Source organism: Bos grunniens, chromosome 5 (genome assembly GCF_055505025.1).
Source record: "Bos grunniens cultivar Pamir isolate PY7600 chromosome 5, Bosgru_T2T1.0, whole genome shotgun sequence".
In the NCBI taxonomy this organism is placed as follows: Eukaryota; Metazoa; Chordata; class Mammalia; order Artiodactyla; family Bovidae; genus Bos; species Bos grunniens.
Genome location: NC_141169.1, coordinates 82,505,047 through 82,522,369, shown reverse-complemented (window position 1 = coordinate 82,522,369; position 17,323 = coordinate 82,505,047). Strand labels below are relative to the sequence as shown.

At 37.8% G+C, this 17,323-nt stretch overlaps 1 protein-coding gene across 32 annotated transcripts in view; it reads left to right on the top strand.

Annotated features, from left to right (window-relative positions):
• Window positions 1-17,323, top strand: part of CCDC91 (coiled-coil domain containing 91) — a 397,753-nt gene that overhangs the window by 80,745 nt on the left and 299,685 nt on the right. For 26 of the 32 annotated variants that reach the window (XR_015164150.1, XR_015164147.1, XR_015164148.1 and 23 more), the window contains 2 exons: window positions 7,051-7,093; window positions 13,789-13,867. The exons of the other annotated variants lie outside the window; for them this stretch is intronic. Coding sequence is in view for 22 of the 26 variants with exons in the window: in XM_086401574.1 (XP_086257700.1) it covers window positions 7,064-7,093; window positions 13,789-13,867 (109 nt within the window). In the remaining 4 variants the exon portion in view is untranslated. The remainder of the gene's footprint in view (window positions 1-7,050; window positions 7,094-13,788; window positions 13,868-17,323) is intronic. 32 annotated transcript variants of the gene reach the window in all.

The following is a 17,323-nucleotide window of genomic DNA, read 5'->3' as shown; positions in this document are numbered from 1 at the left end:
TGAAATGTTCCCTTGATGTCTCCAATTTTCTTGAAGAGATCTCTAGTCTTTCCCATTCTATTGTTTTCCTGTGCTTCATTGCATTGTTCATTGAAGAAGGCCTTCTTATCTCTCCTTGCTCTTCTCTGAAACTCTGCATTCAATTGGATATATCTATTCCTTTCTCTCTTGCTTTTCACTTCTCTTCTTTCTTCAGGTACTTGTAAAGCCTCCTCAGACTACCACTTTGACATCTTGTGTTTTTTTTTTTCCCCTGTCAGATAGTTTTTTTGTTCACTGACTCCTGAATAGTGTTATGAAACTGTCCATAGTTCCTCAGGCACTCCATCTACCAGATCTAATTTCTTGAATCTATTCATCACTTCACTGTGTAATCATAAGGGATTTGATTTAGGTCATACCTGAATGGCCTAGTGGTTTTCCCTATTTTCTTCAATTTAAGCCTGAAATTTTCAGTAAGGAGCTGATGATCTGAGCCACGGTCAGCTTCAGGTCTTGTTTTTGCTAACTTATAGAACTTCTCATCTTTGGCTGAAAATAATGTAATTGATCTGATTTTGATATTGACCATTTGGTGATGCCCATGTGTGGAGTCATCTCTTGTGTTCTTGGAAAAGGGTGTTTCCTATAACCAATGACCAAATGTGTTCTCCTGACAAAACTCTGTAAGCCTTTGCCCTGCCTCATTTTGTGCTTTAAGGCCAAACTTGCCTGTTACTCTAGGTATCTCTTGTTTCCTCCTTTTGCATTCCAATCCCCTGTGATGAAACAAATATCTCTTTTTGGTGTTAGTTTTAGAAGGTCTTGTAGGTCTTCATAGAACCGTTCAACATCAGCTTCTTTGGCATCAGTGGTTGGGGCATAGACTTGGGTTACTGTGATGTTGAATAGTTTGCCTTGGAAATGATCTGAGATCATTCTGTCATTTTTTGAGATTTTACTCAGATATTGCATTTCAGACTCATCTGTTGACTATGAAGTCTACTCCATTTTTTTCCCCCCTAAGGGATTCTTGCCCACAATAGTAGATATAATAGTATTCTGAATTAACTTCACCCATTCCCGTCCATTTTAGTTCACTGATTCCTAAGATGTTAATGTTCACTCTTGTCATCTCCTGCTTGACCATGTCCACTTTATCTTGATTCATGGACGTAACATTCCAGGTTCCTATGCAGTATTGTTCTTTACAGCATCGAACTTTACTTTCACACCTGACACATCCACAAGTGAGCATCATTTCTGCTTTGGTCCTGTCACTTCATTCTTTCTGGAGCTATTAGTAATTGACCTCTGCTCTTTTCATATTAGCTATTTTCTTTTTTTGTCATTTGAATATTCTTATTGTTTTTTTCCCCCATATTTTAAACTTTTTATTTTTATTAGGGTGTAGCTGATTAGCAATGTTGTGGTAGTTTCAAGTAAACAGTAAATGGACTGAGCCATATATATACATGTATCCGTTCTTCCCCACTCCCCTCTCCCATCCAGGTTGGCACATAACATGGAGCAGAGTTCCATGTGCTATACAATAGGTCCTTATTGTTTATCTATTTTAAATATTGCAGTGTGTACATGGCCTTCTCAAAGGCAACCAAATTATCCCTCCCCCACCACCCGGCAACCATAATTTCATTTCTACATACCTGTGATTGTCCTTGGCTATCTGTTCAGATATGATTGAGACACTAATAATGTTAGCTTATGCTTATGTAATGATTAAATTGTGTCAGACATTGTTCTAAGTGCTTCGTCTTTTTTAACTTATTTAATCCTCACAAGGACTTTAGGAATTAGTTACCATTATTATTATTCCTATTTGACAGATGAGAAAACTGAGTCATAAAATGATAAATAAGTTGCCCAGTTTTACACAGGTTGTTAAGTGGCAGAGCTAGAATCTGAATCCAGGCAGCCAAAATCCATATTCCCTTCTCTTAACTGTTATACTTATTTTGTCTCTTAATGAAATAAGGAGCAAATTGGGAATTACATGTATGTGGGTTGCTGTTCAGTAGCCCAGTCATGTTTGACTCTTTGTGACCCCATGGACTGCAGTGCACCAGGCCTCCCTGTCCCTCACCATCTCCTGGAGTTTGCCCAAAGTTCATGTTCATTGCATCGATGATACTGTCCAGCCATTTCATCCTCTTGATGCCTTCTCCTTCTGTCTTCGGTCTTTCCCAGCATCAGGGACTTTTCCAATGAGTCATCTTTTCACATCAGATGACCAAAACACTGGAACTTCAGCGTTAGTATCAGTCTTTCCAGTGAATATTCATGGTTGATCTTGCTCAAGATTGACTGGTTTGATCTCCTTGCTGTCCAAGGGACTTTCAGGAGTCTTCTCCAGCACCAAATTTTGAAGGCATCAATTCTTTGGCTTTCTGCCTTCTTTATGGTCCAACTTTCACAACCATGGGCTTCCCTGGTGGCTCAGATAGTGAGGAAGCCACCCGCAGTGTGGGAGGACTGGGTCCTATCCCTGGGTTAGAAAGATCCCCTGGAGAAAGGAACAGCTACCCACTCCAGTGTTCTTCCTGGAGAATTCCATGGAAAGAGGAGCCTGGCAGTCTACAGTACATGGGGTTGCAAAGAGTTGTACACAACTGAGTGACTTTCACTTTTCACTCTCAAAACCCTATGGGACCACTGTGAAGACTATAGCCTTGAATATATAGACCTTTGTTGGCAGAGTAGTGTCTCTGCTTTTCAACACACTGTCTAGGTTTGTCATCGCTATTCTGCCAAGAAGTAGTCCTTTTCTGATTTCATGGATGGCTGCAGTCACTATCTGCAGTGATTTTGGAGCCCAAGAAGAGGAAATCTGTCACTACTTCCACCTTTTCTCCTTCTATTTGCCATGAAGTTATGGGACCAGATGCCATGATCTTAGTTTTTTTTTTTTCCCCCAATATTTAGTCTTAAGCTGTCTCTTTCACTTTCCTCCTTCACCCTCATCAAGAGGCTCTTTAGTCCTCTTAGCTTTCTGCTATTAGAGTGGTATCATCTGCATATCTGAGGTTGTTGATGTTTCTCCCACTTATCTTGATTCCAGCTTGTAATTCATCCAGCCTGGCATTTCTTATGATGTGCTCAGCATGTAGGTTAAACGAACAGGATGACAGCCGACAGCCCTTTGAAACTCCTTTCTTGGTCTTGAACCAATCACTTGTTCCATACAGGGTTCTAACTGTTGCTTCTTGACCCGTATATGGGTAGGGTTGTCAAAGTAGTGTTACCTGAGTGAGCTGTATCTTTGTGGAATGTCTGGTGAGGTCCTTTGTCAGGGAGTGATTAGATTAGATCAGAGAAGAATCTTATAATCTACTGTTTAGAAGTTGAAGACCTGCAATTGGCAGTTTCGTTCCTGAGTGGTGAAAGAAGATGGGAGAATGGGTCTTAAAATTTAATACAATTTTGATTTAGTCACCTGTCTCTGATCTTCCAGTCTAGAGATTCTTGCTTTTACACTGTCCAAGGATTAAACCTTCAGTCTTCTTCTGTGATGAGGAATTATTAATTGCCCAGTTGTGCTGATTCTGGGAGGGGATCTTGGATATATCTGTGATTCTTATGTTGAGTCTCATCTTTACTCGTCTTTCAGCACTGCCCATTCCTGAGCTTTTTGTGGTTTCCCTGATATAAATGTGATTGATTCTCATTTTCCATACTGATAGTGTAAGATTCATCTTCCTTGTATTTGCATTCTGTTTGTTTTTTTTTTTTTTGCAGTTTTTTTTCTTTTTACCTACTCTTTGACCTTTGTTTATATGGAAGCAAACAATCCAATCCTTGCTTGCTATCTTTTAGGAAAAGATTTTAAGAAAAGACTTGAGTATAATCTATGTTCTTAATGTGCCATTTTAAATTCTCTAGGTCTCTTGAAATAAATTTCAGATGTCTCCTTTTACCTGAAGGATTTCATGATGCTCCAACTTCTGAAAATTTTTTCCCACCTTGCATGTTCTTCTTCTTTTGTAAGACCCTTTTATATTTTGTGTTTTTTGTATTTGCATGCTCTTCTTACACACTACCCTCTGCTCTACAGCAGACTGTAACTTCTTGAGGACCTTGAGTGATCCCTTCTGTAGAGTTGCTCAGTAAAAATGTTACATTAAAGGTTGTGCATGGATAGAGGAGCCTGATGGGTTAGAGTCCATGGGGGTCACAAAGAATCGCACATGACTGAGCGACTAACCATTTTCCTTTTCTAAGTGTTGTGTATATGTTTTTCTTGTGAAATATCAGCAATATATTAAATACTGAGGGTAATTTAGGAGAGAATTAATATAGTAATGCAACAAAAGAGATTAAATTCTGAAATAAAGAAGTCTGAGAATTGTTGTTGTTCAGTCACTAAGTCATGTCCGAATTGTTAAAGCTGGATTTTATGGAATCTTTCAACATAGATAACTAATCATAACAAAGTGTTCATCTCTCCACTTGCCATGACACCAAAGAATGAACTGCATGGATATGCCAATTTTTTGGCCAGGCTCATGATTCTATAACTTTTATTACAGAACTATTTGGTGTTGCTTAATTTTATATGTACTTCAGGCAGATAATGTTAAGTGCTGGAAGTCTTCTAAAAGGTTAATAAATGCACCATAGATGAAGCAGTGTTCTAAATATATTGAACTAACTAAATACATAAAGAAGCCCACACTTGTAATATTTCCTTTAAAAACTAATTTTTAGTTTTTGTATTTTGTAAAGTTGATTTTGACAAATCAGTGCTGTTAATTTTGCTTCCTTCTGCTCTTTAAAATGTTCAGAAGGAAACAAACTATTTAAGAATTTGAACTAAATTATTCAGAGAAAGGCTATTACTTTAAAATAATCTTTATTTCCCTAGTACTGTATTTTAAGAAACTCAGGACACATTTGCCTTTTTAAAATATATTAATATTTCTTTGAAAATACTGGATGACTTATCTGCATTTTAATATGTAATAGTTGCTGGGGTATGGAAAGCATCTGTAGTCACTAACATCTTCTTTTGTAGAGCTAAATAGTGCTTAGGAAGCTGATGGTATTTGGTTGATTAACACAGGCAAACAAGCTGGAATGATTCTTCGGCATGGGTATTTGTTTTCAGATTTTCTGGTATCTTAACAAATAACTTATTGGTCTGTGTCATATGAAAACACATAGATGCATTACCCTAAAAATTCCATTCTTTTGAAACCAAATTATTTGGGTACAGTGTTTGCAGATGCTAAAAATAGCTTTTAATTGTCTCCTGAGATTCGTGGGACACATGGAAAAGACAAACTTGGTGTTTATAATTTGACTTGGTTAATTCTCAGTATCCATATCACTCTTCTTTCATAATTTCTTCATGAAAAATGTAATCACATACAGATTTCTACTCGCTTGCATCAGAATTAATGTGAATTCCATTTCAAACTAACCACCATCAAAAGTTTCTGAAAGTCTGATTCATATTTTTTAAGTGTATTTGGATGATTTGCTTCGTTTTGATTTTTGGAGAAGTACATCTTTTGAAAATTTTTCATTAGATTGTTAAATTGTGGGTAATGGTGACAATACTGGTATTATATTCTGGTTAATTTAGTGTTGTCTATTTTTATAATGTATTGAATATTTCTATCTATATATTTCTTATAGTGTCATTGCCTACTGAGTTTCTGTGAAAATAAATTTGTCTATTAAAATAAAACAATCCTGAGATTGCTTTTTACTGTTTACTTTTCTTTGACTATTTTTGAGTTTTAGTTTTCAAGGCATTAGTGTTAATTAATCCCATGGACAGTGGAGCCTGGCAGGCTGTGGTCTCTGGGGTTGCAAAGAGTTGAACATGACTGAGCACACGCACACACAGTAGGAATTTTGGTGACAAGGTAAAGCATGACAACTGCTTTATCAGTCAGAGCAAAATGCCTTAGAAAATACCTTTAGACTTATTGCTTAGTATATACAGTTTAATTTGCTTAGCTGTTTTTGTTCTTTTTTTAGAAGTTGGAGATTTTCTGTAATGAAGTCCATCTTGTATTATTGAGTCAAGAAAGCTGTAATTAATATTTGAATGTGTCCACTTTTGAAAGATAGAAAAGGAAAACCAGTTATTGACCAGAGTGTGACTTCTGTCCACCAATTCACAATTCATTGTAAATTTAGTTTTGTTTTATATATATCACTCATTACTTGTTTTACCTTTCTAGATTTTTTAGATCTTTCATGGTTTGTTCGATGAAAGCATTTCCTTTTTCTTTTTTTTAAAGCTCCAGGCACTCATAGTTTTACCCTTTTATTTTTATAGTATGAATTTAAGACAAAATAAAGCATGCATTATCCCACTGCTTGTCTCGCTTACATATTTTAAAGGTAAAGAAGAGAGGTATTCTGGATATTTGCTTGTGTTTTTCTCTTCCCTGGTCTCCATGAATACATGACTTGATTTATCTTGATCAGCCTAGTAACTTGCTCCACATTTTTCCAAAAGTGCAAAGCAGTTTCAGCTAAAAATACACATATCAAAATGCTCCAGAAGTTGTGGCCACAGCTCAAAAATGCTGATCAATTTTGAAAATCTAAATCAACCTCGGCCATGAAACCAGGGGAAGAACCTTTGTGGTGTGGGACAGATTTCCAAAAATTCACCACAGTCCTGTTCTTAGCTGGAGTTTGTGCTGATGTTGCCAGACAACTGAGGAATAGATGCAAAAAGCAGGAAGCATTATTGAATTGAGCCTTAGTGCCAATTTGGGAAAAGCAAATTAAAATGTAAAAGAATATTTTTCCACTCCTGGCGTCTCAACACAAAATGGCAAAATACATGGTTGCTGAAAAAGTCACAGAAATTGTTAATATTGCCAGAATGGCTAATTTTGTCCAAAAAATCTCAGTCTTTTTGTGTTAAAAATGCATATGCATTTAGTTAAATCATTTTCTTAACCCAAATGAAATAGTTCTAATTTACAGATCAAAAAACCAAATCAAAATGTATATACCCTTAAGAGAGAGAAGTGTTCTGACATGAATGACTGTGTGTGGCCTGTTTCAATGTCTTTTGTTTTTCAGGTGCACTTAAAGAATGGATGATGATGATTTTGGTGGTTTTGAGGTATGTGCTATTATTTACCTTATTTTACTTATGTAATTAATTGTTTTAAATGTTTTATTAATCATTGATGTTCATGATCCTTTCTTGATCATTTTGAATGTAACTCTGGAATAAAAAAATGAAATACAGAAAAATTAAAATATATTCCCTCTGAAAGTTAAAATTGATTTATTATTATTGAACACTTGATCATACCCATAGGAATGTTTTAAATTGAGGTAATTAAGTGCTACTGGTGGAAGCACTAAAGAAGAGATTTGAGAAATTGTCAGCAGATGGTTCTGTTGGGATACATGTCTATTAGGAAATACTTGTGAGATGAGGGATGAGTGTTGAAGATCTGTGACATATTTTCATGTTTATACCTGTAATGAGTTGATTTAATGTATTAAGTACATCACCTTTTGGTGGCTTACAGAGCTAATTAGTGTGTTTGTGTTGTTAGATTATTCTCTCAGGTTTTAGTTGGATGCTTTGTAAGGAAATTGTTAACTGAAGAAGCCCTGTCTTTTCCCTAATCCTTTTCAGTGTGTGTTCATTTTATTGAAATATTTTGTAACCCAGTTATTTTTATGGAGCCAGTATAGTCTTGCAGGAAAATCTCTGGATTAGGAGTCAAGATGCCTGAGCTCAAGTCCTGGAACTACCATCAAGTGAGCTCTGTGATTTTTTTTTAAGAAAGACTTTTATCTAGTTTGGAACTTGTGAAAAGGAGATTGTTAAAGATAGTGACTGTAATTGATGACATTACAATAGGAGAAATGAGACATTAGTATATATTCAGTGTTCTGAATGTCATGAAAGAATGGTATGAGTTTATTTTAGGTTAGGATCAGTTGCTCTCCTGTTGCTCTCTGTTAATATGGAAATAATCAGAATATGAATTTATCTATTTTCTGCATTTCATCTAAAACTTTTTGTTTAGCACATTGATATGCTTTCTGCATTTGCTTTAGTATTTTGGGTTGTTGGGTGACTGAATCTTATTATGTTTCTTGATTTATTTTATCAGAGAACTAAGAGTAGATAGTATTCTGTAGAGTAACAGTTATACTTCAGTGTATATTCAATGGATCTATTCTTTGAATGTTACAGGTACAATGCTAACCAACCATTCCAATTGAATTATGGTTGCTGGGATTCTTTCTTTCTACATTCTGTTGTAGAAATATGAAAGGTTTCTATCCTTGGGTATAGAAACCTTTCTGGGAGGAGACATTTGAAGATCAGTTAAATACATTATGTTTCTTTACTCCTAGATACTTTAGTGTGTGTTAATATTTCCTAAGAATAAGGATATTCTTTTGCTTAACAACAGTACAGTTATCAATGTCAGTGAATTAAGCATTGATGGAATATTCTGAAATGATTTTTAATACAGTTAAAAAATAATTGTATTGTGATTTTAGAAGTATTTTTAGTGCAGAAAATTTGAAAAAGGACTAATAGCCAAATGCATAAAAATTGCCACTCGAAAACCTTGTTTTTAATTTGTTTTTTGTCTTTCTTACCTTTTTTCTAGATAAATACATAGTTTTTTATAGACAAGTACTATCTGTATTTTTTATGTGAACATATTTTAGATGTTATTAAGATTTTTTTTTCTAAAACATTTTTAATGATTCTAGAGAATTCCAGTATATGAGTAAAAGATTTATTTAATCAGGTTTCTGGTAAATGTTTAGATTGTATCCAGTGATTGTCTAAGTAACCTTTTGGTATACATCCTTTTGGGTAAAATTTTACAATTATATGTTTAGGATGAATTCTTAGAAATGGAATGTCTAGGTTAAGGAATATGCAGTATTTTTATTTTATTTTTTTGGCCTTCCCTCATGACTTGTGGGGCTTCCCAGGTGGTCAGATCAGATCAGATCAGATCAGTCCCTCAGTCGTGTGCGACTCTTTGAGACCCCATGAATCGCGCATGCCAGGCCTTCCTGTCCATCACCAACTCCCGGAGTTCACTCAGACTCACGTCCATCTAGTCAGTGATGCCATACAGCCATCTTATCCTCTGTTGTTCCCTTCTCTTCTTGCCCCCAATCCCTCCCAGCATCAGAGTCTTTTCCAATGAGTCAACTCTTCGCATGAGGTGGCCAAAGTACTGGAGTTTCAGCTTTAGCATCAGTCCTTCCAAAGAAATCCCAGGGCTGATCTCCTTCAGAATGGACTGGTTGGATCTCCTTGCAGTCCAAGGGACTCTCAAGAATCTTCTCCAACACCAGAGTTCAGAAGCATCAATTCTTCGGTGCTCAGCCTTCTTCATAGTCCAACTCTCACAGCTGTACATGACCACAGGAAAAACCATAGCCTTGACTAGACGAACCTTTGTTGGCAAAGTAATGTCTCTGCTTTTCAATATGCTATCTACTTTGGTCATAAGTTTCCTTCCAAGGAGTAAGTGTCTTTTAATTTCATGGCTGCAGTCACCATCTACAGTGATTTTGGAGCCCAGACAAATAAAGTCTGACACTGTTTCCACTGTTTCCCCATCTATTTGCCATGAAGTGATGGGACCAGATGCCATGATCTTTGTTTTCTGAATGTTGAGCTTTAAGCCAACTTTTTCACTCTCCACTTTCACTTTCATCACTTTCATCAAGAGGCTTTTGAGTTCCTCTTCACTTTCTGCCATAAGGGTGGTGTCATCTGCATATCTGAGGTTATTGATATTTCTCCCGGCAGTCTTGATTCCAGCTTGTGTTTCTTCCAGTCCAGCGTTTCTCATGATGTACTCTGCATATAAGTTAAAAAAGCAGGGTGACAATATACAGCCTTGACGAACTCCTTTTCCTATTTGGAACCAGTCTGTTGTTCCATGTCCAGTTCTAACTGTTGCTTCCTGACCTGCATACAAATTTCTCAAGAGGCAGGTCAGGTAGTTTGGTATTCCCATCTCTTTCAGAATTTTCCACAGTTTATTGTGATGCACACAGTCAAAGGCTTTGGCATAGTCAATAAAGCAGAAATAGATGCTTTTCTGAAATTCTCTTGCTTTTTCCATGATCCAGCGGATGTTGGCAATTAGATCTCTGGTTCCTCTGCCTTTTCTAAAACCAGCTTGAACATCAGGAAGTTCACGGTTCACATATTGCTGAAGCCTGGCTTGGAGAATTTTGAGCATTACTTTACTAGCGTGTGAGATGAGTGCAATTGTGCGGTAGTTTGAGCATTCTTTGGCATTGCTTTTCTTTGGGATTGGAATGAAAACGGACCTTTTCCAGTCCTGTGGCCACTGCTGAGTTTTCCAAATTTGCTGGCATATTGAATGCAGCACTTCACAGCATCATCTTTCACGATTTGGAATAGCTCAACTGGAATTCCATCACCTCCACTAGCTTTGTTCATAGTGATGCTTTCTAAGGCCTACTTGACTTCACATTCCAGGATGTCTGTCTCTAGGTCAGTGATCACACCATCGTGATTATCTGGGTCGTGAAGATCTTTTTTGTCCAGTTCTTCTGTGTATTCTTGCCATCTCTTCTTAATATCTTCTGCTTCTGTTAGGTCCATACCGTTTCTGTCCTTTATCAAGCCCATCTTTGTATGAAATGTTCCTTTGGAATCTCTGATTTTCTTGAAGAGATCCCTAGTCTTTCCCATTCTGTTGTTTTCCTCTATTTCTTTGCATTGATCGCTGAAGAAGGCTTTCTTATCTCTTCTTGCTATTCTTTGGAACTCTGCATTCAGATGTTTATATCTTTCCTTTTCTCCTTTGCTTTTCACTTCTCTTCTTTTCACAGCTATTTGTAAGGCCTCCCCAGACAGCCATTTTGCTTTTTTGCATTTCTTTTCCATGACGATGGTCTTGATCCCTGTGTCCTGTATAATGTCACGAACCTCAGTCCATAGTTCATCAGGCACTCTATCTATCAGATCTAGGCCCTTAAATCTATTTCTCATTTCCACTGTATAATCATAAGGGATTTGATTTAGGTCATACTTGAATGGTCTAGTGGTTTTCCCTACTTTCTTCAATTTCAGTCTGAATTTGGCAATAAGGAGTTCATGGTCTGAGTCACAGTCAGCTCCTGGTCTTGTTCTTGCTGACTGTATAGAGCTTCTCCATCTTTGGCTGCAAAGAATATAATCAATCTGATTTCGGTGTTGACCATCTGGTGATGTCCAGGAGTCTTCTCTTGTGTTGTTGGAAGAGGGTATTTGTTATGACCAGTGCATTTTCTTGGCAAAACTCTATTAGTCTTTGCCCTGCTTCATTCCGTATTCCAAGGCCAAATTTGCCTGTTACTCCAGGTGTTTCTTGACTTCCTACTTTTGCATTCCAGTCCCCTATAATGAAAAGGACATCTTTTTTGGGTGTTAGTTCTAAAAGGTCTTGTAGGTCTTCATAGAACTGTTCAACTTCAGCTTCTTCAGCATTACTGGTTGGGGCATAGACTTGGATTACTGTGATATTGAATGGTTTGCCTTGGAAATGAACAGAGATCATTCTGTCGTTTTTGAGATTGCATCCAAATACTGCATTTCAGACTCCTGTTGACCATGATGGCCACTCCATTTCTTCTGAGGGATTCCTGCCCTCAGTAGTAGATATAATGGTCATCTGAGTTAAATTCACCCATTCCAGTCCATTTCAGTTCGCTGATTCCTAGAATGTTGACATTCACTCTTGCCATGTCTTGTTTGACCACTTCCAATTTGCCTTGATTCATGGACCTGGCATTCCAAGTTCCTATGCAATATTGCTCTTTACAGCATCGGACCTTGCTTCTATCACCAGTCACATCCACAGCTGCGTATTGTTTTTGCTTTGGCTCCATCCCTTCATTCTTTCTGGAGTTATTTCTCCACTGATCTCCAGGAGCATATTGGGCACCTACTGACCTGGGGAGTTCCTCTTTCAGTATCCTATCATTTTGCCTTTTCATACTGTTCATGGGGTTCTCAAGGCAAGAATACTGAAGTGGTTTGCCATTCCCTTCTCTAGTGGACCACATTCTGTCAGATCTCTCTACCATGACCTGCCCGTCTTGGGTTGCCCCACGGGCATGGCTTAGTTTCATTGAGTTAGACAAGGCTGTGGTCCTAGTGTGATTAGATTGACTAGTTTTCTGTGAGTATGGTTTCAGTGTGTTTTGCCTCTGATGCCCTCTTGCAACACCTACCATCTTACTCGGATTTCTCTTACCTTGGGCACGGGGTATCTCTTCACGGCTGCTCCAGCAAAGTGCAGCCATTGCTCCTTACCTTGGACGAGGGGTATCTCCTCACCGCCACCCTTCCTGACCTTCAACTTGGGATAGCTCCTCTAGGCCCTCCTGTGCCCGTTCAGCCATGGCTCCTTGGATGTGGGGTTGGTCCTCTCGGCCACCGCCCCTGGCCTCGGGCGTGGGGTTGCTCCTCCCGGCCACTGCCCTTGGCCTCGGGAGTGGGGGCAGTATTGGTAAATAATCCACCTGCCATGGCAGAAGACTAAGAAAAGTGGGTTTGATCCCTGGGTTGGGAAGATTGCCTTGAGAAGGGCATGGCAACTCACTCTAGTAGTTTTGCCTGGAGAATCCCACGGACAGAGGAGCCTAGCAGGCTACAGTTCATTGGATCACAGAGTCGGACATGACTGAAGTGACTTAGCACAGTTTCCATAGTTTGTAGAGAGTAGCTTCTCTCACTTCAACATCACTTAACTCCTGTGGCAGATTCCCTCAATTGACTTGTCAGTTGCCCAATTGACTGTCTTTTTGGCTGACAACTCAATGCAGAATCCAAGTTGAAATTCTGGCCCTTTTTTTCCAATAGCAATTTTCCTGTGACCTGAACACTTAAGAGAGAGAAAACTCTGCACTTTTACCCACAAACTCAAAATTCAGTAATTGGCTGTCTCATAGTTTAAAACTATTTAAAATGAGGGTTTAATTTAAATGTCAGGTTTAGGAATTTTCTAAATGTTGAATGCTGGTAAGTCCAGCTGGTATATTATTAAAGTGAAAGTGAAAGATGCTCAGTCGTGTCTGACTCTTTGTGACCCCATGGACTATACAGGGAATTCTCCAGGCCAGAATACTGGAGTGGGTGCCTTTCCCTTCTCCAGGGGATCTTCCCAACCCAGAGATCCAACCCAGGTCTCCCGCATTGCAGGCGAATTCTTTACCAGCTGAGCCACAAGGGAAGCCTGGTATATTATTAAAGCTATGGGTAAATCTTGTTTCTTTAATCTCTTTTTGATCTTGTGATAATTAAATAACAAGATTTAGTGTCTATTTTTGAAGAAAAATAATGTATTTTTCTTATATACATTGGTAAATATTGCAGGTTCAGAAATGAAACTGTGAGGATATGTAAAATAAAATTTCATTGACAGGAAATATATCTGAGTAAGAAGGAAAATTTTACTCAAGGACAGAGCACAAGCACTGGGGGCAGTGACTAGTGGTTGGAGGTGGTAGCACTGAAGACTGAAAAACAATTTAGTATTCAGAGGAAATTTGAAAATGTGTAGCGTATTACAGCAGAGAAGGAAATGGCGACCCACTCCAGTGTTCTTGCCTGGAGAATCCCTGGTGGGCTGCCGTCTATGGGGTCGCACAGAGTCGGACACTACTGAAGCTACTCAGCAGCAGCAGCAGCAGCAGTGTATTACAGAGAATTACGCTTGTAGAATTGGGAGGCTTAATTGCTTAAATAACATTTCTACTTTTCAGATTTTCTAAAATAATTTTGCCTTCGTTTTACAGGCAGCAGAGATTTTTGATGGTGGAAATGGGGAAACCCAAACTACATCTCCTGCCATTCCTTGGGCTGCTTTTCCTGCAGGTAGTATAGAGTAACTTCGAATGTTTTTCTTATTCAGTACTTTTGTCTTTCTTTTGAAAACACCTTTCTACCTTTGCACTTTGCCTTCTTTGATCTGATAAATGGAATGACCCAAATTTAACCTAGTTTTTTGCATAACTAATTGTGAATTGCATAACAAATTCTGAAATGGTGGCTTGAGGCATGATTCCAAAAATGATACCATCAGCATTAAAATGAAATTAAAGTGCAATTTGAATTTCCAAATTTGTTTTAGTTTTAGAAAGGTGAGATGCCAAGTAATTTTTTTAGAGTGTTCATTAATTAGAGACTTCTTCTTAATATTCTAAAGATTATTTGTCATCCCCCACAGTATTTAAATTTAGAAGTATTTCTATAGGAAAATCATTCAAAAATATTAAGAATTAAGCCATCTAAGAAATGAAATACAAAAATAAATTCCATTATTGAGAAGTATTTTGTGGAAGACCTAATGTTCAGTATTAATATAATTCATGTCTAAATATTATTTTGTGTTTTCTTTTTTTCTGCCAAATTATTGTAAAGTCAGGAGTCAAAGATGAAAATATTCTTTAACAGGTCTGTCTCAGATTATTAGAATTATTCATTTTACAAATATTTCTGAGTACCTTTTATGCATGAGACACTATGCAGACATGTCCTGTACTTCAAGGAAAGACAAGGCAAGCATGTGTATATATGTAACATGAAGCAGATTTGTGATTTGGGAAGAATGATGATTTTGTTGTCCATTCCTTTAGCAAATGTTACTTCATGCCTCAAATGAGTCAAGTATGGTCCTTGAAACTGGTTATGTATCATCTATCTGGGCTTTGAAGGATGAATTTAATCTCAATAGGCAGAGATAAGAATGGAGACAGATTTTGAAGGGAGAAAAATGCATGGAATAAAGGTGTAAATGTGGAAAAGAGAATGGCACTGTTGGGATGCTCATTCTTGTTTGAGGGGTATAAGTATTGTTTCCTTTGCCTCAAATTGTTCATCTTTTTCCTACTGCTGCTCTCCCCCACATCCTTGCCATATAGACTCATGTATGTTTTATGTATTGTTTCTTACTTTATTCTTTCTTTTTCTGGGAAGTTTTCCCAGAGAACCTTCTCCCATCTACATGTACCTGTTTTCTGACTTTCATGTTAGACTGTAAGTTATGTAAGGCTACATCTGTTTGTTCTGTTGTTATGTTTTAAATGCTGAACATAGTACCTGGATTGTACTTGGTCCTATAATTAAAGAAAAAAATGAGTGAATGAATGAATAAGTAACTGAATAAATGACTTGACTAGGGTGAGAGCAGGAGGGGGGTAGGAAGACTAGATAATATATTTACATAATGGTTGAGGATTTTCAGCACGCCATTATGTATTTGTTTATTGTGAATTAGGTAGGGCAGCTGCATTCTTCCCATTGTTCAGATAATGAAATGATAGCTTATGAAAGTTTTGGAGTCTGATACAGATAAATATGTTTAGGCATGAAATCTAGACTTTCAGGTTCTTGTTTCAGCATATTGTCAGGAACTCTGTCTTTTGAGAAAAGCATCAGCAGGACTGTCTGTCTGACTGATTGCATGTTTGGGTGAAGGAGGAGTCAGAGTTGGTTTTTAAGGTTACAAGACTTGGTTCTAAAAAGGATAGTATTACCATGAAAGAAATAGAGAATTTAAAAGAGTTGGTTTGGGACAGTACGAGGTCTTAATTAATTTGTCTTAGACATGTTTATTTAAAGTACCTAGAGTTCAGGAGAAAGATGGACTGGAGGTCTTGATTTGGGGGTTTTCCCGCTGATATGACAGTTGAAGTTGTAGGAGATCAGAGTGGGAAGCCGCATATAGAAAGAATGGAGTTAAGCAGAGAAATTTAGATGCCCATAGTTAGGGAACAGGAGGAAAAAAAGAGACTTGAGAAATAAGGAGAGTATGGAATAGTCCAACACAAATATCAGACATTGAACATTTCAAATGGTTTTGTAAATAGTGAGTGAGTTGGCCTAGTGTGCCTAGTGATTAGTCTGCTATAGGGCTGGCGGTCAGTTAGAGGATGATTTCCTTATAGCAACTGGGATAATTTGCCTCTGAGACTATCTGTTTTAGCCTTCAATACTGTCAATCAAAGGAGGTACCTAGGGACATGGATTTTTCTGTAATATTAGCATCATTTACTTAGTGGGATCTTTTAAAATACTGGATTATGTGCAGTGCTGATAATAAAATTTAAAAATTGCAGAATAAATGAAATGCACATGTTGCTTCTTCACACAGATTATTATCTCTAGGCCCATCCCTCCTTATGCTGAGGCAGCTAATTAGTGATATATCTCTATGCACTGAAGAAGGCAATGGCACCCCACTCCAGTACTCTTGCCTGGAAAATCCCATGGACAGAGGAGCCTGGAAGACTGCAGTCCATGGGGTCGCTGAGGGTCAGACACCACTGAGTGGCTTCACTTTCACTTTTCACTTTCATGCATTGGAAAAGGAAATGGCAACCCACTCCAGTGTTCTTGCCTGGAGAATCCCAGGGACAGGGGAGCCTGGTGGGCTGCCATCTATGGGGTCGCACAGAGTCAGACACGACTGAAGTGACTGAGCAGCAGCAGCAGCAGTTCTATGCACTTCCTTAATCATAGGAGTTGGAGAATGTAGGATGTGAATGAATATGAAATTATGAATTTCCTTTTTTCTTCTTGCCTTTACTTTTAGTAAAACTGTGATGAATATTGCCTCATTTCAGTAAAAGTTATTCAGTGAGAATTGGTATAAAATTTAAAGACTCAAGAGAGTTTTCTGTAACAGGTTAACCTGGGGTATCCTCTAATGCACATTAATGAAGTCTCATTTATGTACAGTTGCAAAGGTCCCCTGGAGGAGGAAATGGCAACCCACTCCAGTATGCCTAGAGAATCCCATGGACAGAAGAGCCTGGCGGGCTACAGTCCATGGGGTCACAAAAAGTCAGACATGACCGAACGACTAGTGTTATACTGCTATTCAGTGAGAAGAATTGCCTCAAGCATTTTCCTCTCTCCTTCATAGCCTTACCCTCTAGCTTGTCTCCCTGGCTGTTGTTTGAAGCCTATGAATCAAACTGTGATCTACATTATGTTTCTAGATGATGTCTGCTACTGTTTGCCATTGCTTCTGGTTGTCATACCTGCCCTCATCCCCTGTCTGCTTACTTCTTATTTTTCTTGTAAAAAAAAAAGTACAGTTCTCACTGAATTTGTTCCATTTCTCATAATTGCTTCTTGGTCTGAGCTACTGTATCATGTTTTTTCTGTCTCATTTCCTTGGCCCTTGTCATATACCTGTGCCTTTTAAAATTTATAAATAATAAAAATGGAATATTTTTCATTATATGTATTTAACCACAATTTTAAAAAAGAACTGACTCATTTGAAAAGACTCTGATGCTGGGAAAAATTGAAGGCAGGAGGAGA